General features: G+C 43.7%; 1 protein-coding gene across 1 annotated transcript in view; it reads right to left on the bottom strand.

Moving 5' to 3' along the window:
• agbl1 (AGBL carboxypeptidase 1) overlaps positions 1-27,260 on the bottom strand; it is a 149,249-nt gene that overhangs the window by 73,835 nt on the left and 48,154 nt on the right. The window contains exons 12-19 of the mRNA XM_014124437.3: positions 26,236-26,678; positions 22,492-22,575; positions 21,798-21,887; positions 21,203-21,351; positions 20,672-20,759; positions 20,238-20,370; positions 19,870-20,023; positions 3,001-3,181 (exon numbers count right to left, since the gene is read on the bottom strand). Of these exons, the coding sequence (XP_013979912.3) occupies positions 3,001-3,181; positions 19,870-20,023; positions 20,238-20,370; positions 20,672-20,759; positions 21,203-21,351; positions 21,798-21,887; positions 22,492-22,575; positions 26,236-26,678 (1,322 nt within the window). The remainder of the gene's footprint in view (positions 1-3,000; positions 3,182-19,869; positions 20,024-20,237; positions 20,371-20,671; positions 20,760-21,202; positions 21,352-21,797; positions 21,888-22,491; positions 22,576-26,235; positions 26,679-27,260) is intronic.

Here is a 27,260-nt window from a genome sequence, read left to right as displayed (position 1 = left end):
CCTGGGAGGGCATAGGCCCATCCACTTGGAAAACAGAGCCACCCCCTGGGAGCCAGGCCCAGCCAATCAGAATTATTTTTTTTCCTGCAAAAGGGCCTTATTAAAGATAGAAATACACCCCTCCCCCTCCTCAGACGATCCCGCAGGTGAAGAAGCCGGATGTGGAGGTCCTTGGCTGGCGTGGTTACACGTGGTTTGCGATTGTGAGGCTGGTTGGATGTACTGGCAAATTCTCTAAAACAATGTTTTGAGGCGGCTTATGGTCGAGAAATTAACATTAAATTATCTGGCAAGAGCTCTGTTAGACATTCCTGCAGTCACCATGCCAATTGCACACTCCCTCAAAACTTGAGACATCTGTGGCATTGTGTTGTGTGACAAAACAGCTCATTTTAGAGTGGCCTTATATTGTCCCCAGCACAAGGTGCACCTCTGTAATGATCATGCTATTTAATCAGCTTCTTGATATGTCACACCTGTCAGGTGGATGGATTATCTTGGCAAAGGAAAAATGCTCACTAACAGGGATGTAAACAAATTATTCCACACAATTTGAGAGAAATAAGCTTTTTGTGCATATAGAACATTTCTGTGTTCTTTTAATTCAGCTCATGAAACATGGAACCAACACTTTACATGTTGTGTTTCTATTTTTGTTCTGTACTCCTCAACACTGAACCCTAAGTCTTCATGTCTTCTATCTCCCACTAAAGCAGAGTATCAGAAGTGATATGGCGCCGTGCAATGCCAACGTCTTTAATCATCACTCACAGAAAACGAATTCAATTTCAGGGACAATTAACCGCTCAGATCTAATGATGACATTTTGTGTCAAATATCTCAAAAGCTCAATGAGTTTTATTAACTGATGCTTAATTCCTTTAACGGAACACATTAGATGTAACAAAGGAACAAAACATCAAGCAATTCCATGGTGTGTGCATGGTGATGTTAGCATTTATGTTTTATTAGACGGGCAGCAGGTAGCCTACCGAAAGGTTGCTGGTTTGAATCCCTGAGCGGACTCGGTGAAAAATCTGCCAATGTGCCCGTGAGCAAGGCAATTAACCCTGATTGCTCCTGTAAGTCGCTCTGGATAAGAGCCTCTGCTAAATGACTAACATTTAAATGAGTTCTCATCTGGCAGTCTGGAACATTGAGCAGCATTCACCACTGAACACATACTGCCCTTGTCAACAATGGACCCCAATGTGTCATGCTCCAACCTCAAATGGCTTGTCCAATATGCTATATTGGAGGAAATCAATACTTCGTCTTTCACAGCGTTGCCCTCAAATGCCCAATTTCAGGGCGCTCTAAATGCATTTGCAAAACCTGTCACTGAAGGTATGAAAAGATACACTTGGTTTCCCCGTCTTCTCAGATTTCACACCAATGTCTAAGTAAATACCTGCTTGCGCTGACATGCACGGCTGGGCAGGCTGCTGCTGCACAGAGCACCGGGGATTTCACATGAAAGCTGTCAGACAGTGAGTGTCACAGTCAGACATAGGGATGTGGCTGTGCATGTGCTATTCCTGGTTTTACACTAGTGGATTCCCTACTGACACACACTACTCTGTTCTCACCTCTTACCGTTTGGTCCCCTGCTAAATACAAGCAGCTAGCATACTGTCATCACCCTCTCTCTCTGCAATCAGGAAAATAACAGCAAAGCAAAAGGCTGTTAGTCAAAAAGTCAGCTCGGTTTACATCTCCCTCTCCCTCTGGTCAGACCAGCTGTGTGATGCAGATTGGGCTTTCAGACTCGTAGCAATTATCATATCTGAAGACCCAATAATTCATGCTGTATGTGTGAACTGAAAATAGCAGCAGAGTCAAGATAGTGCACAGTGAAACAAGTTTGTGTTTGTGTTCCCCCGAACGGCAAACAACTTGACACCGCAATCAGTTGCCAAGGGAGATGGATTGTAAAAATGCAAGCGGAAGACGTATTTCAATAAGTCCAATGTACAAGCCAAAGTAAATGTTGTGTCTTCATGGCTCGATGAACATAAAAGGAAATTAAATGACGGTTTAACATAGTCAGACAGCTCTGATCTCAGATTAGCTCTGCTTTATGTGTAGTGCATTTTTGTCTTCCTGAGATCTGTGGTGAAACTGATATAAGCAAATGTGACCTTTCAACATATCAAATCACAATTTCCATTTCAAAGAGTCGTGACATGTCAACATGTATATGTATGCTAACGGTAATAACATATATATGAGTTTGGGGGATTTCTGCATACAGTTTTTAGAAGACACCTTAAATGTTTATTGTTGCGTTACAAATCATAATCTTGTACTCTCATTGCAGTCTCTAAAACCTGGACACCGTAGAGAAGTTGGAATAGCTTCAGACAACATGACCTACAGTACCAAGTTGTTGTCCATATTGAGTTAATCTCTCTCCAGCCCCAAACAAGCAGTATGTAATAGGCTACAGTCTGATCAATGATTGTTCTGCTCAGGCTCACTGAGCACCAGCCTGGTGATAATGAAAAGAGTGCAGCTCTGACTGGGTCTAGTTCTTACATGGCGTCAGTAAGGAGTCAGGTCAGTGATTGGTACAGAGGGGTGAAGAGGCTTATCGATCACCCTCAAGCCCATTAATAAGACTACCAATATGACGCTGTAGCTTTTGTTAAGTACTGGTACTACTAAACAGATTTGTACTTACAAATGCATTTGATACAATGTAATGAAAAGGGGCCAAACTCCAAAATGTATTTTCTGAGTTGGGACTTGACTCCAACCCAAACTCCCTTCCTGTTAATTCTGCTTTCTCTATTGACAGTATGATGATGCCACAGACTCACATGACATTGCATACCCATCGTGTCTGTAAGATAACCCTGTGGTAACCTGGACATACAGGTTAGCTTCCTGGACTGCCTAGCTAAATGACTGTGTACTAGTTAACATGGAGGGTGACAGGTATAGGTCTGAGGACAGAGGTCAAAGGTTAGGGTGGGTGTCAGAGTGCAGAGTACGTACGTGCCGTTGATGACCCCGTCGGGGTTGAGCATGGGGATAATCTTAAAGATGTAGGCCTCCCTCAGTGTCTCAGCCACAGGGTCACTGCTACACAGAAACTCCAGGGTTCCCTTCATCACCCAGCTGGCGTTACTCTCCCCAGGGTGGACCCGTGCTGTCAGCACTACACACGGACGGTTACCTGGGGGAGGGATGGGGGGGTGGAGAGAGAGGGGGAGACAGGGTTACACAGTGAATGCTAGTCCACCAATGTCCACATTGAAGAGGATTAGTAACACTCTTTACAGTAAATAAGTAAATCCTCGAGCCACCACTTCTTCCACATTGTGTTGGAACAAGGCTCTCTACAAACCATAAATCCACATCTTAACGCACATGTATTGTTAAGGTTTACTCAAAATGATCGCCTGTCCTATTCAGGTCCCTTGTTTTGAAAAAGATAATCACATTTCTGAAGCGTGTGATATATTCCGTATGCGCTTCTATAGGGCAGAATCTATACAGCAGGTCCTGTGAAAATGTAGATGTTGAAAAAGGGAGGAGATGGATATGCTTTCAGAGGCACATACAATTTTAATTTAGCCTGGCAATTGCGGCCAGGGCTGCCACTCCACAAAAGACAGCCACGGAAGAGACAAATTCCTCTGACTCCTGCATTGATCACACAGTAATGAGTTTCTGCAAGGCCTGTAAAGTGTACACCCTCTTTATGCTTCATTTCGTTTCTATGTTTAATTGAATCCATGTGAGCATGAGCAATCAGGTTTGAGCAATAAGTAATTTGTTTTTGTAAAACAAAATGAGATAAAGCAGCATTCTCCTACTTTTGCCTTAATTTAACCAGCCATAATTTGGCTGTAGGCTGTCCAGTTCAGACAACAATGATACGTTGTGGGTGAATAGCCGAATGCATAACAATGCAGAGTGAAATGATATAAAAAAATAAAAAAACACATTCGAGGGGAGAAAATGTCATTGCAAAGCATACGATTTATTTCAGGCTTTTGCAAACTGAAGTAGATTGAACGTACAAAGGTGACTGAGTGGGAATGCAGTCATCTTGTGGAAGAGTCCAGAAGATATAATTAGAGTGATAAATATCACATCAGCCAATAGCATGGGGCTCCATTCCCTGCAAGAGCAGCCAGTTTGAGCCTGGAAAAAATGTATAAATTAAATTTCGACTCAAGAAGAAGAAAAAGATTCCACAACTCCCTTGTGCTGTCTCTTTCATATACACACACTTTTGTGTGATGTAGTGTGTGTGTGTGTAACCAATCCGTGTTGAGTGTTTGAGTGTTTCCTATTCCTCACCAAGTCAAACCTACGCTACTGAACTGTGATATCTTCTGATGGTACAACAGCCTAAATTAATCAAACAAGCAGCAACACTAGGATGAACTCTTAACTGGAGAACCACACAAACGACAGTAGGCTCTTACACATTCCTTTCCAGAACTACCATAACCGTAACCTTGATCCCATTTCCATTCATCCTGTCTATTCAGGGCCTAATAATACTTGGCACAGTATGGAGAAAAAAAATTATGAAATGTATGCATTCACTACTGTAAGTTGCTCTGGATAAGAGCGTCTGCTAAATGACTAAAATGTAAATGTAAATGTAAGTATAAAGCTTGGAGGGATGTAGACATGTTCTGAAAGGCATCAAGCGATCGTCAACAGTTCTCCTTGCCAATCGGACGCAAGCCAGGCCAAAGCTACCTACACTCGCAGCAGTAGGTAGAGAGAGGCACACAGCCAGGCCAAAGCTACCTACACTCTCAGCAGTAGGTAGAGAGAGGCACACAGCCAGGCCAAAGCTACCTACACTCTCAGCAGTAGGTAGAGAGAGGCACACAGCCAGGCCAAAGCTACCTACACTCGCAGCAGTAGGTAGAGAGAGGCACACAGCCAGGCCAAAGCTACCTACACTCGCAGCAGTAGGTAGAGAGAGGCACACAGCCAGGCCAAAGCTACCTACACTCGCAGCAGTAGGTAGAGAGAGGCACACAGCCAGGCCAAAGCTACCTACACTCTCAGCAGTAGGTAGAGAGAGGCACACAGCCAGGCTGTGTGTGTTGTGACTCTTCTCATTGATATGGACCTGTGTTGGGCACACAGGCATCATCAGCCAAGCTGTCATACAGAGAATCGGTTGGAAATGTGTGTGTTTTTGTCTCTCTATCCACTACTGGCTATCTGAGCAAACACCCTCAAATTACTGTTTTCTTCTTTTTCAAATGTGTGTGTATGTGCATGTGTGATTGTGTGTTTTCCTATGGGTGTGTTCCTCTACAGAATGTTTCCTCAATGGCGTCTATACTCAACTGGCGGACAGTGGACTAGATCCGGACCCAGAACGGACCGGAGGTCCCGAATGTTTTTTTTTTTTTTTACTTGGTCAGGCTTCGACCCCTGGTATCATATAAACACACATAAGACATGGAAGAATGCATAGAATTGCAAGAAATTACCTTTAAAACAGCAAAGAAAATCTCTGCCCCATGCAAAATGTGTAGAATTGCGGGAAATTAGCTTTAAAACAGCAACATTTTCTCTCCGCTAACAAGAGGGGTGTGAACAGTTTGAGGTCGCATGGGTTGCGAGGTGGGGGTTTATTACTACGCTGATAAATTACATTATCCACCCGGACCTTTGCCACCTAGGAAATTTGTGTGGCCGGACCTAGTACTTGAGTACCCCTGCTCTGTGGTGTACATTTTGACAGTGACTGTCCTTTAAGAGTAAATCCACATATGGCAGTAGGACTCTAAAGCCTGGACCACTATAGAGTATGCGTTTTATTATTATTTTATTTTATTATGCATTTGATTATGTTTTGCCCCATAAGCTATCGTCCTGTAGTGTAGGCAACAGAAACACAAAAAAAAAAAAACTTTTAAAATACAATAGCCACATTCGCCGTAAAAGCCCCTCGATTCAGTTAACATTAGCTTATCATTCACCACGACCACTTATCCTTCCATTATAATGCACTTGACCGACAAACTGCACAATTATCATACTTCTCTAATTGCTATGAATTGACTGTACATTAGACTGAACATGCCTGAAATAAGTGGCTTGTTTGTGGAAAAGTGAAGGTAAAAGTTGACATTAAATGTCTGGTTGCCAACTCATTGCCAGGTCCTTTCCTTTTCTCTATGTACTGAGTAGTGGTGGTTGTTGGTGCATCGAGCTCTCTGCTACTCACCCACTTGGACAGGTGCATCCGTCATCTCCCATGAGGCGTAAGTGGTGTTGGAGGCTCCATCGAGGGCTTTCTCACTGAGCACCTTGATGATTAAGTGACACACTTTAGTCCCTTTGGGTGACTCTCCAACCACTCTACCAGGTAATAAATCTGGCCCTGAAGCGCTTGCTTTTAAAACAAAACACAGCATCAAAAAATGCCATATGTGTCCTGGCGTGAACTTCTTGTTACTGAGATGAAGACCAGCTGTACTCAGATGCTTTTGATACACTGTGTAAAGATTGTCTGGGTAAAGAGTCTGGGTTTTTCCATTAGTTCAATGGTCCCCTGTGTTGTGATTCAAAGCTCTGTCATTCCCTATTCTCATAAGGATCTTTTAATATCAAACCACTCCATCCATGATGCCCCATCACTTGGGTCCACAATAACAGATCAAACAAATCCTAATTCGAAAAACTGCAGCTTAAAAGAGTTAAACGTCTGGTCCTTTTCCTGGATCAGGTGGTTTCCTATGCAGGAAAAAAACCCTGGTTATTAATAACATTTACATTTGAGTAATTTAGCAGATGCTCCTATCCAGAGAGACTTCCAGTGGTGTGTGCATACATAACCAGACCTACTTGGACACGATCGTCACAGTTTCAGCCCCAGCAAAATAAAATCATCTCCAGATAGCTGTCAGATGCAGAAATTGTACTCTCAAAACATCCAGCTGGTATGTTGTGCACCACCTGAGGTGAGGAGGAGGCAACACGCTGTGAGTGAAAGTTGCTGAAACTTTAAATTGAAGCAATCCCTGATCAAATGGCAGTTAGTGAGACAAACACGATATTGGCAGAGAGAGGCTGCCTGCCTCGTGTACACATGTACGCAGAAGTACAAAGGGGGCCTTGAGCAATCAAAACCAATCTCTGTTATCCTTTCCTGTATATGCAAATCAGGTTTAATTAGTACAAATCAGGGTTGTCCATTTATAATCATAAGATGAATTTGCCCCGCAAAGCTTATGAAAATGCAGCTTTAATTTTCCGTTTTATTAATTAAAAATGTTCCAGTGCAATTGCACTCAGGCTCATTTCAGAGGTTGTTAATTATCAAACATAATCTCAATTAGCATGACAGTGTGGCTAAAAGCTATCTAAAGGGAGGTAATTTTTTCATTTTTGTCTCTCCGTGTGAAAGTGAAATGTGCCTGGTTGTTGGGACTGGGAGGCTTGTGTACCAATATCATTAGTCAGACTAGTTTCACTCCAATAGCTTCCAGGAGTCAGACCTCGACAAACTGTTAGTGTTTATTTATCAGGGTTAAACGAGAGCCAGATCAGTTCAGATTGTACTTCATACCAACGTGTTCGATCACCAGTTTGAGTTCAATACAGAATGAAAGACACAATTCATGTCTGAATCAAGCTACAGGACAAGAAAAGGGAGAATAAATTGACCTATTCAAAGAGCGATTATAACATCGCCCAAAGCTCAGATCTGAGCCCATTTCAGCCATTCTAGAAAACAGCATTCTGATTGAGTTCATCAGTCATTGAGTTCGTATGGTATCACTCCATTGTGTACACCTTGAGAATGACGTTAGGACTGAAAATCACCAAAAGCATAATACATTCAGAGATTGCATTTACTGAAACACGGCACCAAAGTTAGTTCCTCAACTGCTGACTGTGGTGACAGTGTGTTCTGAGGGTGATGGGGGAGCCAAGTGGATCATTCATGTGATATCAAAGTAATTATCTTCACCTAATGTACCTCGACCAGGCTATCTGACCAATGGGGTGTGATAAATGTGAGCGTCATGACGGACTTGTCAAATATCAGGAGACATACTGAGCATCAGAGAGCAGATGGTGAAAATAACAGTGTATAGAGAATGTATTGTAAACAGAGGGGACATGTTCTATTTAACATTCCAAGCTCAACAACAATACTGTATTTATTTACCAGTACATGCCTTCATTTGTTTCATGATTGTGCATATTTCAAACCCGATTTGATTCGATTAAAATGAAGTTTAAATCAGATACATAATGAGGCGGTAGTAACCATGTTGACAAAGACAAACTATTCTCACTCCTACAGTATCTTTTCCATAGATATAGAATGAATAGAATGGGCGTCCCCATCCAAGTCAATTATGGCATAATGGGTGGACTGGTGGCCATTGCGAGTGTACCCATAAGCGCAAAGCAGGAAGTAAAAACAGGAAGTGTACCCATCAATCTGACATTATACAAAATACATTCCATTGCATGAGTCACATCACTTAGCGTCATTTGAATGAACATTTTACATTGCCATGGAAATGATTGCATCACAATACCAGGCAGCCATTGTGAGTGTACCCATTCATTTACCAGTCAAATTGCCAGGGTCAGACGTTCCAAACCCCTTCTATTCATTCTATTTCTATGATCTTTCCACCCACACGAACACAAGAACATCTTTTTCCTATGGAAACAACATCCTCTGTGTTTAAAGCTATTTCAGATTGGCAAACAAACAAGAAACCAATTCAACTCTAAGCTTAATGCTATTTCTCACATTATTAGCCCAGAACATTTTTACAAGCATTACACTACACCTGCAATAGTATCTGCTAAATATGTGTATGCGAACAATAACATTTGATTTGATTAGTTTATACTCATCAAGCTACTCTTATCGCCGGACTCTCCATACACAACCACACCCACACAGACACTTGACATGTCACAGAATTAAATGACCCTTTCTCACTGACAGTCATCAATCTGTTTTTTTTATTTTTTTATTTCACCTTTATTTAACCAGGTAGACTAGTTGAGAACAAGTTCTCATTTGCAACTGCGACCTGGCCAAGATAAAGCATAGCAATTCCACACATACAACAACACAGTTACACATGGAATAAACAAAGCATACAGTCAATAATACAGTAGAACAAAAGAAAACCATAAGTCTATATACAGTGAGTGCAAATGAGGTAAGTGAAGGCAATAAGTAGGCCATGGTGGCGAAGTAATTACAATATAGCAATTAAACACTGGAATGGTAGATGTGCAGAAGATGAACGTGCAAGTAGAGATACTGGGGTGCAAAGGAGCAAGATAAATAAATACAGTATGGGGATGAGGTAGGTAGATAGATGGGCTGTTTACAGATGGGCTATGTACAGGTGATCTGTGAGCTGCTCTGACAGCTAGTGCTTAAAGCTAGTGAGGGAGATATGAGTCTCCAGCTTCAGAGATTTTTTCAGTTTGTTCCAGTCATTGGCAGCAGAGAACTGGAAGGAAAGACGACCAAAGGAGGAATTGGCTTTGGGGGTGAACAGTGAGATATACCTGCTGGAGCGCGTGCTACGAGTGGGTGCTGCTATGGTGACCAGTGAGCTGAGATAAGGCGGGGCTTTGCCTAGCAGAGACTTGTAGATGACCTGGAGCCAGTGGGTTTGGCGACGAGTATGAAGCGAGGGCCAACCAACGAGAGCGTACAGGTTGCAATGGTGGGTAGTGTATGGGGCTTTGGTGACAAAACGGATGGCGCTGTGATAGACTGCGTCTAGTTTGTTGAGTAGAGTGTTGGAGGCTATTTTATAGATGACATCACCGAAGTCGAGGATCGGTAGGATGGTCAGTTTTATGAGGGTATGTTTGGCAGCAAGAGTGAAGGATGCTTTTTTGCGATATAGGAAGCCGATTCTAGATTTAATTTTGGATTGGAGATGCTTAATGTGAGTCTGGAAGGAGAGTTTACAGTCTAACCAGACACCCAGGTATTTGTAGTTGTCCACGTATTCTAAGTCAGAGCTGTCCAGAGTAGTGATGCTGGACGGGCGAGCAGTGATCGATTGAATGGCATGCATTTAGTTTTACTTGCATTTAAGAGCAGTTGGAGGCCACGGAAGGAGAGTTGTATGGCATTGAAGCTCATCTGGAGGTTAGTTAACACAGTGTCCAAAGAGGGGCCAGAAGTATACAGAATGGTGTCATCTGCGTAGAGGTGGATCAGAGAATCACCAGCAGCAAGAGCAACATCATTGATGTATACAGAGAAGAGAGTCGGCCTGAGAATTGAACACTGTGGTACACCCATAGAGACTGCCAGAGGTCCAGACAACAGGCCCTCTTAGGAGGAAACACAAAGCTTTATTACATTTAACGCCAAGCAATTTTTCATGACCTACACAAAATATGATAATGATTATATCAGATTACAAATTAGTCTTCATTTGCTTGTTGTGAAGGGTGTGGGAGACAGCGGAGTATCATTGATTTAATATCAGCCCTAATGAAATAAAACCACCAAATGCAGCTGAAGTTATAGCAACTACTTTCTGTAGTGCAACTGACTTGCATAGTGTTAATTAGGGCATAATTATAACACTAGTTTGCAAATGTGTTACATAACAAAGAAATGAACATGTGTACAGGAGTTAGGACCGACCAGCTGAAATGCCCTCCTCCTCCCCTCAAAAGGTTGTCATGGCAGCGCCACAAAACATTAACTTAATGTTCTATAGGCCTTAATACAACTTAAAGGCAGTAAAATGCAAAAGGGCAGGTCCCTGTTTGAAAGACAGTGAATGACAGCACTCTTAATGTCCCTAGTGGGAATAAGTCCATGGCGTTGCTGCTGAATCAGCCGATTACAGACTTTCCCGCCCTAACATGGCTGGATTAATGCACCGCACTGCAGAGTGATGTGTTAGTAGAGTGGCAGGGGGAGGACAAACTAACTGAAGACGCATGTTGTAAACATGGAGTATTGTATAGTGTATGTACCTACTATAATATAGGACTTACATTAGGGAAACGGGACACCTAGCCAGGTGTACAACTGAATCCATTCAACTGAAATTTGTCTTCCAAATTGAACCCAACCCCTGTGAATCAGAGAGGTGCGGGGGACTGCCTTAATCAATATCCATGTCATCAGCACCCAGGGAGCAGTAGTTCTTGGGGGTTAACTCCCTTGCTCAAGGGCAGAATGGCAGATTTTTCCACATTGCCGGTTCAGGGACTCAAACCAGCGACCTTTCTTCTTCTTCTTATTATTACACTCTTATTAACCGCGAGGCCACAGGGTGTGGGGAGGGTGTGGGCAGGATGGAGACAGTGCTCCCCTCCCCGGGGGCACGGCCCTGGTTGTGTCCCACAGCTGGGTCAGCTGGGTCAGCTTGTCCCTACCTCCCTCTCCCCACCCCACACATCCATCACCATCCCCCAGCTTCTGTCTGTCTCTATCTCGCTCTACCTCTTTCAAGCCAAGCCAGACACACAGCTCAGACTGCTCCTCTCTCATTCATACAGCATCATCATCGCCTGTAAAGGAATCAGCTTAAACGTAATAAGAATGCCCAGAAGGCCATGACGAAAGCCCAGAAATAAACACACTGTCCTTCAGAGGGATTACGTCTCACTTCAAAGCCCTCTCACTCACCTTCTATCTGGCCCATTTGTTTGACTTGGATTCAAAGCAATGTAACTATGAGTGTTATTTATTTTCTCCTCTGACTCCAGCAGTACATGTATCATGTGGTGAGTCAACAGTTGGCACTGGCAGTGAGTCTATCACCTTGCATTCTCCACATCACAACTCCAGCTCTGACAGGAGCTGTCTGTGTTATATCTGCTGCTAGGAGTTTCTTTGAGCAACTGCTCTCTCTCTCTCTCTCTCTCTCTCTCTCTCTCTCTCTCTATTGGATTTATTGACATGGCAAGTTAAATTACTTACATTGTCAAAGTATACAAATAAATAAATATATATATATATATATAGAATTGGTGGGACCAACAGCAATGATAGTAGTAGTGGAAATGGGATTACCATTAACAGCAACTACAACAACAATATTCATGAGAAAAATAATACATTAAAGCAATAGTTGTAGACCAGTCTCAACACGACTGAGAAGACACATGACATGAAAGTCAAAACAAAACGGGAAATATTATTGACATTACATTGCACTTTTCACTGGCTGTCCCTCAGGTTGTGGCAGGATTTTGGCTTTTCACCCAATAAATATTAGATTTTTTCTTCATCTTTTATAGTTTCAAATTCTTTGTATTGAATTATTCTCTTAGGTCTGAGTATTTGCCACAGTGTAATAGGAAATGCAGCTCTGTCTCTACCTCTCCCCTGGAGCAGCGTGAGCACAGCCTGTCCTCTCTGGGAAGCCAGGTTTGCCTGTGACCACCGGTCTCTATAGCCAGACTGTGCTCACTGAGTCTGTACCTAGTCTGTGTTTTCCTCAGTTTTCTATCAGTCACAGTGGTCAGATAGTCTACCACCATGTACTGTCTGTTTAGAGACAAATAGCATTGAAGTTTACTTCGATTTTTTGTGTTGTCTTCCCAATAGGTGATATATTTTTATTTTTGCTTTGTGATGATTTGGTTAGGCCAGATTTCCGAGTGCTGTCCTGAGGTTCTATGGGGTTGGTTTGGGTTAGTGAACTGAGACTCAGAACCAGCTGGCTGAGGGGACTCTTCTCTTATTTCATCTCTTGACATTGTAGAGCTGTGTGATGGAATGTTTTGGGATCACTTGTTTTTAGATGGTTGTTAAATTTGATTTCTCTTTTTTCTATTCGAATGAGGAGTGGGTTTTGGCCCAATTCTGCTCTACAGGCGTTATTTGGAGTTTTCTTTGCACTTGCAAAACTCTGCATGCAGTATTTTGATTGGATGTTTGTCCCATTTGGTATATTCACTGTTAGAGAGTGGGTCCCATACTTCACTACCATATAGAGCAATTGGTTCTATAACTGATTGGAACATTTTGAGCCAGATTCTAATTGGAATTTTGATTTTAATGTTCCTTTTAATGGCATAGAATGCTCTTCTTGCTTTGTCTCTCAGCTCAATCACAGCCCTGTGAAAGCTACCTGTGTTGCTGATATTTAGTCCTAGATACGTGTCGTTTTTGGTGTATTCTAATAGAACTGTGTCCAAATAGAATTTATATTTGTCATCCTGATTGTGGAATATCATTATATTTGTTTAGATTTTGGGGGGATTAACGGTGAGAGCCCAGGTCTGACAGAACCTCTGCAGATGATCTAGGTGCTGTTGTAACTCCTCCTTAGTGGGAGACAGCAGCACCGGGTCATCTGCGTACAGTAGACACTTGATTTCAGTGTTGTGTAGGGTGAGACCAGGTGCTGCCGATTCTTCTAATGTTTTTGCCAATTCATTCATGTAGATGCAAATAGTGTTGGACTTATTGGGCAGCCCTGTTTCACTCCATGTCCCTGAAAGTCTGTTCACTTGTTGCCAATTTTAACCGCACATTTGTTTTTAGTGTACATTGATTTAATAACATAACATGTTTCCCCTCCAATCCCACTTTCTATTAGTTTATAAAAAAAAACTTTTGCCAAATTGAATCAAATGCTTTCTTGAAATCTACAAAACACAAGTAGATTTTGTCTTTGTTTTGGTTTACTTGTTTGTCAATTAGAGTATGGAGGGTGTAAATGTGGTCTGTTGTACGATAATTTTTTAGAAATCCAATCTGGCTTCTGCTCAGGATGTTGTGTTCATAAAGGAAATTATGTAGTCTGCTATTTATTTACATTTACATTTTAGTCATTTAGCAGACGCTCTTATCCAGAGCGACTTACAGTAGTGAATGCATACATTTCATACATTTCATTATAATGAAAAAATAAAATAAATATATTTTTGTTGTACTGGCCCCCCGTGGGAATTATGATACTGCAGAGAATTTTCCCCAAGTTGCTGTTAACGCAAATTCCTCAAATTATTTGGGTCAAATTTGTCTCCATTTTTATAGATTGGTGTGATCAATCCTTGGTTCCAAATATTGGGGAAAATACCTGCAGTGAGGATAATGTTGAAGAGTTTGAGTATAGCCAATTTCAATTTGTGGTCTTTATATTTGATCATTTCATTTAAAATACCATCAGCACCACAGGCCTTTTTGGGTTGGAGTGTGCATAGTTTTTCCAATAATTCTTCTTCTGTAATTGGGGTATCCACAGGATTCTGATAGTCTTTGACTGCTGATTCAAGGATTTGTAATTTTTGTTGTATATCTTTTTGTTCTGGGCTCTTTGTTATATTGTTGTAAAGGTTTGCAAATTGATTTCTCCACATATCCCAATTTTTAAATAGCCAATTCCTCCTGATGAGGTTTGTTTAATATATTCCAATTCTCTCAGAAGTGGTTTGATCCTACGGATTCCTCAATTCCATCCAGCTGATTTCTAATGTGCGGTTCCTTTTTTGTTCTTAGGGTGCGTTTGTTTCCCCATATTGAAGGCGTACATTTTTGTTGTCTGGTTCTCTGTGTTTTTGATTAGATATATTTCTCAATGACGTTCTTAGATTTTTGCAATCACTTTCAAACCATTTTTCATGATCTATTATTTTTGGTTTGCTCTTATATTTATTTAGATTAGCCACGGAGGTTAATTTGTTAAATATAAAGTTTATGTTCCAAATGGCCAAATTTACACCTTCATTGCTATAGGAGAATGTTAAGGCTAAAAAGTTGTCCAGGAGAGATTGTATTTTTTGGCTACTAATTGCTTCTTGGTAGATGTCTGTACTGTTTGCACTCCATCTATAGGCCTGTTTAGTATCATGTCATTTATTGGGCCGTGACGCTTCATGGTTGGGTTCCACTCTTCTCAGATACACTGTGATTTTACTGTGGTCTGAGAGAGGTGTTAGTGGGCTGACTGTGAAGGCTCTGAGAGACTCTGGGTTTAGGTCAGTGAGGAAGTAGTCTACAGTGGTGCTACCAAGGGATGAGCTGTAGGTGTACCTACCAAAAGGGTGCTGGTCCTGGGTGTTGTCCCGTGTGGCACAGTTGGTAGAGCATGGTGTTTGCAACGCCAGGGTTGTGGGTTCAATTCCCATGGGGGACCAGTATGGGAAAAAAATGTATGAAATGTACAAAATGAAATGTATGCACTCACTACTGTAAGTCGCTCTGGATAAGACTGTCTGCTAAATGACTAAAATGTAAATGTAAAAGAGTCTCCTCTCAGCCTATCATTGACTATGTACAGACTCAGAGCTTCAGGAGCTCTACTCCATTTTAGTTTTTCACTTTGTCATAGTTGTTTCTGGGGGGGTATGTGTGGAGGGAAAGGTTGCTTCCTGGTAGGTGTTTATCGCAATGACTGTTAATAGTGTCTTGTTCTTCTGCTGTTCGAGCATTCAGGTCTCCACGTTGCCTTGGGCCTGAAAGTGACTCATCTCTCCCTCTAGAATGGAGAAACTCTCTTCATTGAAGTAGCGTGACTCTGACGGGGGAATGTATGTGGCACAGAGGAAGATGTTTTTATCTGCTAAGATAGCCTCCTTGTTGATTTCTAACCAGATAAAGAATTCTCTTGTTTTGATCAATTTGATTTAATTAGTTAGTTCAGATTTATACCATATTAGCATTCCCCCTGAGTCTCTGCCCTGTCCTGAGTCTCTACCCTGTCTGATTCCTTTTAATTTGGTGGATGGTAGGATTATGGTAAGTTGGTGGTTGGAGACATCCCTCTAGTGGTGTGGGGGCTGTGCTTTGGCAAAGTGGGTGGGGTTATATCCTGCCTGTTTGGCCCTGTCCGGGGGTATCATCGGATGGGGCCACAGTGTCTTCTGATCCCTCCTGTCTCAGCCTCCAGTATTTATGCTGCAGTAGTTTATGTGTCGGGGGGCTAGGGTCAGTCTGTTACATCTGGAGTATTTCTCTTGTCTTATCCGGTGTCCTGTGTGTATTTAAATATGCTCTCTCTAATTCTCTCTTTCTCTCTTTCTGTCTTTCTCTCGGAGGACCTGAGCCCTAGGACCATGCCTCAGGACTACCTGGTATGATGACTCCTTGCTGTCCCCAGTCCACCTGGCCGTGCTGCTGCTCCAGTTTCAACTGTTCTGCCTGCGGCTATGGAACCCTGACCTGTTCACCGGACGTGCTTGTTGCACCCTCGACAACTACTATGATTATTATTATTTGACCATGCTGGTCATTTATGAACATTTTAACATTTTAACATTTTGACCATGTTCTGTTATAATATCCACCCTGCACAGCCAGAAGAGGACTGGCCACCCCTCATAGCCTGGTTCCTCTCTAGGTTTCTTCCTAGGTTTTTGGCCTTTCTAGGGAGTTTTTCCTAGGGAGTTTTTCCTAGCCACCGTGCTTCTTTCACATGCTTTGCTTGCTGTTTGGGGTTTTAGGCTGGGTTTCTGTACAGCACTTTGAGAATATCAGCTGATGTACGAAGGGCTATATAAAAATAAATTTGATTTGATTGATTTGATTTGATTATCTCCCTATAACCTAGTGGACAGCCAGTGGAAACATCACCTCTGCACCATGTTTCCTGTAGTACTACAATATCAACATCATCAATTTCTTTCAGGAAGTCTGGGTTTCTGCTCTTCAGCCCAAAAGCAGAGGACTTCAATCCTTGTAAATTCCAACATGCAATGTAAAAAGATTTCATAACTGTTTTTTCTTTACCTTCAAAATGAGACAAACACTCACAATCCAACAAGAACTATGAAAAGAGGATTTTTCAATTAACGTAAACTCTTATGATGCAAATGTGATTTGTTTATCATTTAAGATAGCATTTGTGTCATGCCACTTGGGTGGATGTAGTGTGAGGATGGTGGAGTTCTTCTGCTCATCTTACCATGACCCTCGGCCTATCACATGTGAACATAGTAGACTCAGCATGTGTTTAATGTCACTCATTTGGTTGGTGGGGGCTGGGCCAGTTGCTCCTCTCACAGTCTGTGCGTAGCTCTGCCTGCGACTCCAGGTGTGGGTCTGTGGTGGGGAGGAGGGGGGTGGTAGGCCTCGTCTGGGTGGCTCTGAAGCTGGGCTGGGGTGGTCTGTGCTGCGCTGGCTGTGGTGGGCATTGAGGTTGGCGGTGCTGTGGTCGTGGCTGGGGGGGGTCCAGGGTGCTGGTCCGGGGTGTTGTCTCGATGATCTTGGAAGGGTGGAGATTGCTCCGCTGTTCCTGGGTGGAGAGGTCGGGCTTCGGTTTAAAGCAACATCCTTGAGAGTCTTGGCAAGGATGGGGACTGTCTCCCTGTACAGATGAACATGGTCATAGAGACAGTTCAGATCAAGGGTGGGATGGTGGGCCAGGTGTACATTGGGTCGCAGGGCACAGTCCCGGGAGAAGCTGGCGTTTATTCTTTGGATTGTGGCAGGGTGGAAGTCCTTCCTCTGTAGAAGGGTTGACACCACAAACCTTGAGTTGGGGAAGATTGCGGAGGCCTTCTCAATCACTCCCCGTAGTGAAGACGCCACCCTCTCCTGCTGAGCACGCAGGTCGTTTCTTCCGGTGTGTTTGATTATGTGGCTTGGCGACCAGAGCTGGGCCTTATCAAGCAGCTCCATGGCACTCTGCGTTGTTGGGCACCACACCTTTCTCATTTTGTGTCTAGGGAAAAGTGTATTCTCCTGAACCAACTTCCCATTTGAGTTCATCAACAGGACGATGTCAGCCAGTGTTCCTTCTGGACTGGAGGGGGTAGAGGGGGAGCTGGTGGGTGTTGGAGCTGGGGTGTGGCTGGTCTGTTTCCTCTGGCCTGGAGGGGGTAGGGGGGGGGGGGGGGGGCTGGTGGGTGTTGGAGCTGGGGTGTGGCTGGTCTGTTTCTTCTGGACTGGAGGGGGTAGAGGGGGGGATGGTGGGGGTTGGAGCTGGGCTGTGGCTGGTCTGTGTCCTCTGGACTGGAAAGGGTAGAGGGGGGACTGGTGGGTGTTGGAGCTGGGCTGTGGCTGGTCTGTGTCCTCTGGACTGGAGGGGGTAGAGGGGGGGCTGGTGGGTGTTGGAGCTGGGCTGTGGCTGGTCTGTGTCCTCTGGACTGGAAAGGGTAGAGGGGGGACTGGTGGGTGTTGGAGCTGGGCTGTGGCTGGTCTGTGTCCTCTGGACTGGAGGGGGTAGAGGGGGGGCTGGTGGGTGTTGGAGCTGGGGTGTGGCTGGTCTGTGCCGGTGCCACTGTCAGTGGGATGCTGTTCTGTGGGCTGGGGGAGGTGTGCAGCAGGCAGGGCTGGGGAAGCCTGGCTGGTTGAGGTGGGCTCCTCTGCTGTGTGAGGGCAGGTCATAAGAGTGGTGTTCTAGCTGCTCCTGCAGCCTGTCCTCTGTTCTCTTTCTCTCCTGCAGCCTGTCCTCTGTTCTCTTTCTCTCCTGCAGCCTGTCCTCTGTTCTCTTTCTCTCCTGCAGCCTGTCCTCTGTTCTCTTTCTCTCCTGCAGCCTGTCCTCTGTTCTCTTTCTCTCCTGCAGCCTGCAGCCTGTCCTCTGTTCTCTTTCTCTCCTGCAGCCTGTCCTCTGTTCTCTTTCTCTCCTGCAGCCTGTCCTCTGTTCTCTTTCTCTCCTGCAGCCTGTCCTCTGTTCTCTTTCTCTCCTGCAGCCTGTCCTCTGTTCTCTTTCTCTCCTGCAGCCTGTCCTCTGTTCTCTTTCTCTCCTGCAGCCTGTCCTCTGTTCTCTGCAGTGAGGGGGTTGCTCTCCTCCTGGGGCGTGTTTTCCACTATGGTGGGAAGAGAGGTGCTTGATGTGCCTTTTTGGGTGGGGATAGTAAGGGTGAGGGTGGTGCTGGTGGAGTTTGTCTTGTGGGAGGGCATGTCACTAGTGGTGTCCTTCTCTGTCTCTGCTCTCTCCTTAATGGTCTGAAAGTCTGTTTCAAACAGCCTAAGATTACCTGGCACCATGACAGTTCCAGTCTTGAAGAGGTTGATTGTTATCATGGTGCTGTCAGGGTCGTCTGTCTCTTTGACTTTCAGCTTCCACCCATTACAGATTCCCTCTTTCTTTATGGATGGGTAGTGAGAGCAGACTGCTGAGCGCCATGCATTTGGCTGGTCAGTGAGAAAGATGAGATTACTCACATCACCGTTTTTGTAGAGGTCTGCGAAAAAGGGTTTCTGGCCTCCCCTTTAGTAGTTTCTGTTTAAAAGCTTTCCTTGTGTAATTTTTGGCCTCTGCAGGGTAGAGAATGGATTCAGTGCTGAGGGGGAGTGGGGACATGGTGCCTGTGGGCTCTGCAACTACTGCTGCCCCGTTGCCATGGCAACCGCTTTGTTTATCAGCTGCTGTTACTAGCTGGCTCTAATTTAGTTCAAAAACCAGCAAAAAGAGTGACAAATCTTTACACACAAAAAAAAACTGAAGATATGTTTAAAGTTAGTCCGTGCTCCTTTTTGGTTTACTCACTCAGTTTGGTCGTTTCATGTAGTTGTATTAACGCCCCTTGCTAGGTTTGTTCTAGCTCATTCTTTCTGGCTAGCTTGTTAGTCTGCTGGCTAGGTTTTTTGTTGTGTAGCTAACTAGCTAGAGTCAAAACTTCTTAACTTGAGGCGCAAAGTTACTTTTTTAAAATTCTGATTGAATAGAGTTGTTGTTCATCACTTCTTGTCTGGAATTCTTTTTAGATTCGAGTGTTTATCTCATTCTAAAAGCAAAAAAATGAAATATATCAGGAGCCCATGTTGAGCATCTCTCTCTCACATGACAAAACATGATGGGCGCACACACGCACGCACACACACACACACACACACACACACACACACACACACACACACACACACACACACACACACACACACACACACACCACACACGCTCGCAAACACAAACACACACAGCAAAGGTGCAGCGGGACATGGTTTTGTATACTCACGCAGCTGATGCAAGTCCTTCCAGCTTTTGGAGGAGGGGCAGGCAGTGATAGTGACCAGGGGACAGGGGTTACCAGCCAGTGTGTTACACAGACTCTGCTGGCGGAAAAACAACTTGCGAGGGTCCACTGACCGCTGCAGCACCTGCAGGTGACTCTGAAACACAGCGATAACCACTGGCCTGTAAAATAAACTGCCGTGATGCATTGGGCATAATTGCTAACACAAATAGATCGTACACACACATCCAAAATAACCACACTAGACACATGCTCTGGAAGGAGAATGCCAAGACTACCTCAAGGCTGGTGTGGGTGTAAGTACACACACACACACGCACACACACATAGCAGGGTGTTGAGTGCTGTACCTGGAGGGCAGAGTAGGTGTAGGGGTAGTGATAGGCCAGGTAGCACACGTCTTCGTTGTGTTTGAAGGTCACGGTAAAGGTCAGGGTGTAGAAGGAAGAGCTCTTTTGGCCTCGGCTCGGACAGAAGCTGTTTCTGCAAAAACAGCATTACTCAAGTTACAAAATGTTATGCCATTTGGAGAAGTCCACTGCAGGGACAGTAACATTGTGTCAGCACTGACAGTGCTTGCATTGCTAGCTACAGAACAAAGCAAACTCTAACAAACAAGCCATTAAAATCTGCTTGCAATGGATATCAGTAAATATATAATGGTGTGTTCACGCACCAAATTACATGGCAAATCTCACTCTTTTAGCTATCGTTAAAAAAGTATCTGCAGCCTATTTGAGTGATGGCAACATAAATGTTGTGTAAGTGTTCTCCTGTCACTCACCGGTAGTAGCAGACCTCAGTTCCAGTTCTGACCCAGTTGGGTCGTCCCTCCAGAGCCTCTCTGACAGAGTACAGTACAGGCTGCATCCCTGGGGACAGACAGAAAGGCATCTGTTAGGTATCTATACACTAATGAACAGATTGATAACAATACAACATAAACCACACAGAACGTTGCACCGTTAGACGTGAGCACACAGTACAGGGAGAACATACAGTACAGTTTACTAAATCTATAGAAAGTAAACTCCCTAAATCACTTTTAAAATGCCATTGTACTTTTTTCCAATTACACATTTCTAGGGAGTACCATTGTGGCCCAGGCCCACTGCTGAGCTCTAGAACAGACGAGGATGAGAATGAAGGAGCCCTGTGTGTGGGGGACTGGGAATGGCACATTGAGGGGGACTGAGGACCCATCCCCCAACGTGTAGACAGATCAACAACACAGGGGTCCTAAAATACCTACTGACAATCTTCTACCTCGGTGCTTATCCAGTGAGGTGTCATTATGCTGGCTATTTGTGCTTACCGTAGTTGAACTGGCTGTTGGCTTTCTCACAGTTGATGATGTTGAAGCGATAGGGCACGTTTGCCGCCATACCGCTGACCTCGAAATAGAACCACTGGTGGTGCTGGGAGCAGTTGGCGTCCGCGTTCAGGATCAGATCGTACTCGTGACTGAGGAGGAGGGAGGAGGTTGAAGACAAAGATTACGTATGAATCCCAAATGGCACCTTATTCCCTGTATAGTGCACTACTTTTGACCAGAGCCTGTCAAACATTGTGCACTATAAAGGGAATAGGGTGCCATTTGGGACACATCCTACATCATGAAGAAAGAAGTCTTTCCCTCTATGTTGTATTCTAACTGTTCTACAATGCAACGGTTTTATAAAGACTTAATGTATTATTTAAAGAAATTCCAGTCCAAGTATAGACTAAACCTTTAATTTGATCTGAAATATGTCAACGGGACACCTTCCTTACAGAACCAAAAGGAGAGGTTTGAGAGACTCTGTTTGATTTCCAATGCAGCGTAAATGAGCCCCGAGGGGAATGTGCTACTTGTAGTCAGGTCTCTGCCAGGAAGCAGGAAGGAGCTGGAACAAAGCGGAGAAGCGTACCTACGGACGTGAACGGCTTTGCGCAGGTTTCCGCACTCAAACTTGGAGAAGAAGCTCAGGGAGTCGGAGTGATCAGGAGAGCCCTGGGAGCTGGGGATGGAAGGGGGGGGGGTACATTAATACAGAGTACCTGACTACATCAAAAATGACTAGGAGGGTAATGGTCATTTTGAATTAGCTTTTGTACTTCAGTGACCGAACCCATCCATTATCAGTCTGACCAGTAACAGAAAATGGCACCTGAGGTTTCTCATTATGCACATAATCTAGCTGAGAGTGCCTGGCGATGCTCTGATTATCAAGCATGCCGTAATAACACAACACCAGCCAGGATGGTGTAGTTGCTCTTACAGTATCCATGCTATACCTCTGACATCCTCCATTACCACAGCACTTAAAAAGCAGTTCTGCAGTCAACTGACAAATCAAAACAGGCGAGTCCGCAGCAGCAGAGCCCAGAAATATCTCTACTCAATGTCCTCTTTCCATTAGACATCCACCTACGCACTCAAGTGCTCTGCTGTTTCAACATTTGGTCTATATAACAAGCAAGATATTTCAGCAGAAATGTCCCCGTCTCAACCAACTATGGCGGACATTCATGAACAGTCCATAGAGGATAGGAACATATGACAACTGCCTGTGTAGAGGAGTGGCTTCAGTCCTAGAGAGTGGCTGATTTGTTAACACTCACCTGGGGTCCTCCAGGTCAAACACAACTTCATCAATAACGTCCTCAGGGTTGAGGAGACGCTGGATGTCCTCAAACACCTTCTTCCTGTCAGAGACAGAGTACAGTACATTTTCACTGAGGATAATACAGAATCGTATTAATTACGGTTCTGTAATTATGTTCCTAAAGACATAGAAACATATTTAGATTTGCTGATACTAGCCTAAATATTGATTTATTACCAAAATAGCACAGCATTTTGTCATCTAAAGCATGTTATGATAGTCTCATTGAGTTAAACAATTACATTAGAGTTCATAAACCCTGGAAGTCAGCCTAAAGCGGGCATATACTGTAAATGTACACTGTGTACAAAACATTAGGAACATTAGTTTCACCCCCTTTTGCCCTCAGAATAGCCTCAATTCATTGGGGCATGGACTCTACAAGGTGTCAAAAGCGTTCCACAGGGATGCTGGGCCATGTTAACTACAATGCTTCCTACAGTTGTGTCAAGTCGGCTGGATGTCCTTTAGGTGGTGGACCATTGTTGATACAAACGGGAAAGTGTTGAGCGTGAAAAACCTAGCAGAGTTGCAGTGCGCCTGGCACCTACTACCATTCCCCGTTCAAAAGCACTTCAATCTTTTGTCTTGCCCATTCCCCCTCTGAATGGCACACATACATAATCCATGTATCACCAAAAAATCATTATTTAACCTGTCTCCTCTCCTTCATCTACACTGATTGAAGTGATTTAACAAGTGACAACAATAAGGGATCCCATAGCTTTCACCTGGATTCACCTTGTCAATCTGTCATGTTTTGTACACTCAGTGCATGTGGCAGTTCGACTGGACATTTCTATATTTCCCCAAACTAAATCTAAAATGCCTCCAACCCCATGCAGACCTAGTTTCTCTGTGTAGTGGAGTGGTGAGTCAGCACAGCAACGGGCATACCATTTACAGGACCTCCTTTCTCTCAGCACTGTAGCTAAAGAAAGATTCTGTGGTGCACTTCACTCTCTCCTCCCCTCTCCTCTCCTCTCACTATCCCATCACCACCTCCCTAAGGTCCATTATCACTCCCCAAATTAAGAGGAGAGGCGAGGGGCACAGAGGAGCACTGCATCAGACCGCCATCCCTTTCCTCCTCTCTCTGAATAAAGGATTACAGGACGAGGCAGGAGAAAAGTCTCCAGTGCAGCCACAGAGCCCTCCTTCATCCCCGTCCAGGGCGCTCTGACTCAGAACACTCTAAACAAATACACCAGAGGACAATCAGAAAGGCTGGGAGATCACCAGGAGGCTAGGGGGACACAGGCCGCATGAGCCTGAGGGTGTGATTGTTTGATCAGGCCATGCCTGTGAGGACCACTGCCCTGGCTCTATCCCACCGGGTCCTGAGGGGACAGAACAGCCAGTAACCATCCCACTGGGTTAGAAAGAGTTAGAGAGAGGCTGAAAACACTTTCTCAAGAAAGCGGGGCCCAGTGGACGGGATGCCCTTCAAATGAAATGAGTCGACTTGTTTTTTCCTAAAAATATAAACTTTAGATGTGTTTTACATTAGGGAAATCTCAATTTACATACACTTGTGGTGAAAGCTGAATTTAAAAGTATTTAGAACTATTTAATGTGAACACTCCCAAAAAGTAAAGCGCCTGACAAAATTGCATCTGTGCAACCTAAATGTCACAGACTGTCAATCACTTTAAGTCCCGAAAAATGGCTTTTGCAGAGAAGACACTAAATAGAGCTAACATAGACTTATCTCTTCCCAGGGTGAGCACAATGAACTGTGAAATGACTGAAATAAACTTCCTTTCCACACAATCTGCCATTTGCACCTTGAAAAGTTCTCCAAGAAAACAAGTTTTGGTCCGGGCAGCCGCTACATAGCCTAATTAGATTACTGAATAAGTGTTTAATAAAAGGTTGGCACTTTGGGATGCATTTGGGTTGACTGACTTCAGTGGTGAGCAGTAGAACGAAAGGGACCGACAAAGATCCTGTGCACTGACAAATTATACAGCTTGGCTGCTTGAGATAATGATAAGCGAAAGGTGGGTATCTATCCATTATGGATTACACATGTCAATGACACTTAAGCATTTGTTGAGACTCACAAATAATCCCAAAGCTTCAGAAACAAATGACCAAAGCATTTTCATTAAAAGGATAAACAATTACTTAATAGAATACAAACACACTACACATACTGTCTTGCTTGTAAATAATGCCAAAATCAGATGTGGAAAACATTTCAAGACTAGCTAAGTCCTATCTTTCTGTGCATATTCTAGGGTAGGAAATGATATGAATAATGCCTTTGACAGGTTTGAGAAGTCTAAGCTTCTACTGTGTTCTCAGCTCAAGTGTGAAACACTACTGGTCAAAAGAAATCTGCATTTAATATGCCGCTTCAATGACATGATATTGTTTACAATATTTCCGGTATTTCACACTGAAAAAGAGCACTTGAACCTGACTCAGATGCTACAGAATAATTTGCCAGTTACAATCAACATAAGATTGTAATGCTGTAAGCCTATATTACTCACTCTGCAGAAAGCAGCAGCAAATTATTTGTTTCAAGCACAGAAACATCTCCCACTGTTGTGTATGGCCCCTCTAAATTACTACTCTGTAGTAGGGTGTAGAAATAGACTATGATCTAAAATATTCAACCAGGAAAAGTGTACAGTAAAGTAAGAGGGCTGGGAATTGCCAGGGACCTCACGATACGATGTTATGACTATACTTAGGTGCCAATACGATATGTATTGCGATTTTTCACGATTCTATTTTTATTGCAATTCAATATTTTTATTGCGTTTCGATGTTCCTAACATATTGCCCCATCTGTCTGCTGCAGAGAGACAAGAAAGAGCATGAGAACATTTGTTTTGATCAGTCAGGGAAATAAAAGGGCTGAAAACAAATTGACTCCCTATTTAAAAAGAAGATGGGGTTTTGGTGCAGGTACAGCCAACTAGCGCAAAAAGAATATTGCGATATTGTCAAAACAATACGATAATATAGTCAAAAATAATATCCCGATATGTAACTGTATCGATTTTTTCCCCCATCACCAGTAACAAACCCCCTCAAACATTCCCACAGTGCTGAACACTGTGTTCGCCTCAATGAAAGGTGTTAGACTGTTAAACCACTACAGTGAGGTGACCATCCAAGAAGACAGGGAAAATTTCGCCATGATTCTTAATCATGCCGGCATGTCTGTTTCTTCTCAAAAATTCTTCTGGCAATCACTTCCAGAAACCTGCTTCCATCAACCACTTTCCAAAGGTGGCATACACCAAACATGAAATCAATCCGAGACAATTGACAGGATGAATGCTATCTGTGCTGTGCCATCTGTGACAGAGAGGAGCAACAGCCGACAATACAGAGAGAGAAAGGAATCAAGACAGTGGGAAAGCAGGAGGACCAAGCTTATATTTGACATCTTCCTTCCTGACATGCTTCCAACACGCTCCATAAACTCCTTCTTTAAATGGGATTTATGGAAATGAAGTGATGGGATGGGTCTAATGGGTTAGTACCACACTGAGACAAGGCCTCCCATCATGCCGTGATGAATACATCAACATGGCTTGATCATTCCCACACTCATCAATCACTGCAATTTAGTTAGGGGGAGCCACAGCAGTGCTATTTCTTCTGTCCTCCATGGCATTTTTCCTTCAACTTACATAAATATAAAACCATTGGTTGACATATGGAGACATCTACCTACCTTTGCACATTGGGTTTCCTTCCAGCCATTGGCTCTTTACTCTGTGGAGGGAGATGTCCCCAGAAGTCAGGGAAGGCTAAGATGGAATACTCAGGGATGGACTTGGTGAGGGCTGCTGCTGCGGTGTACATGCGTGGGTCATGGTTGGGGATGCAGGCCCCGTGTTTCTCCAGCAGCCTGTCTACCATGCTAGGGTGGCTGTCCTGCTTCACACTGGAGCTAGACAGGAAGTGGCTGTGGAAGTCACATGCCTGCAGATGGTTCTCTGGAGGTTCTCCTTTGCCATCCTGGTCTCCCTCTACTGTTGAGACTGGGTGCTCCAGGGGAGAATGGGACTGAGAATCTCTGAGATTTACTCTGGATCTTCCATCAGTCCTGAAGTCCTCATTGAGTAGACCCTCCTCATCGGAGCTTGAATCTACCTCAGAGTCCGAGTCCAAGTCCTGAAAGACATGGTACTCTGTAAACCTAAATGGGGTTAAAGGTGGTATGTTCTACCCTCTTCGCCTCTGGTTACATTTAAAGTGCACAACAGCCATGATTAACAAATATACTGTCGTCGTAACAACTCAATGCAAATAATAAACTCAAGGGATCTTATCGAAATAAAAAAGGAACATTAAAATGCATTCATTAGTAAAAACAGAAATACATCTTAAGGTCAATAAAACATAAAGAACACCTCTGATGGTGCCCCCAAGAATATATATGTAACGTCCCATTCCCAGTGACATCAAAACGGTGTTCAGTCCTTTGATATTGAAAGCAGATGAGGTCTAGCAATTACAGCAGCTGACAAGCAGAAAATATGAAGCATCATAGGCCCCATCCTTGCAATTTCGCAACTTGAATATCAATTTAAAACCTATGCATAATTGTTCTATGATTCCACAGAGAGGAGTCAGGAGACTAATTCCTTGAAGCTTGTGAAGCTATAAGAAAGTCGATGTGTGTCAACGGCTAGTGTTCACGGACACAGGCATTGATTAGCATGTAAAAGGTTAAGTAAAGCATGTGGGAATGTC

This window comes from Salmo salar, chromosome 10 (assembly GCF_965601325.2).
Source record: "Salmo salar chromosome 10, fSalSal1, whole genome shotgun sequence".
Classification (NCBI taxonomy): Eukaryota; Metazoa; Chordata; class Actinopteri; order Salmoniformes; family Salmonidae; genus Salmo; species Salmo salar.
The sequence above is the reverse complement of the archived record's forward strand: the minus strand, read 5'-3'. Positions and strand labels throughout refer to the sequence as shown.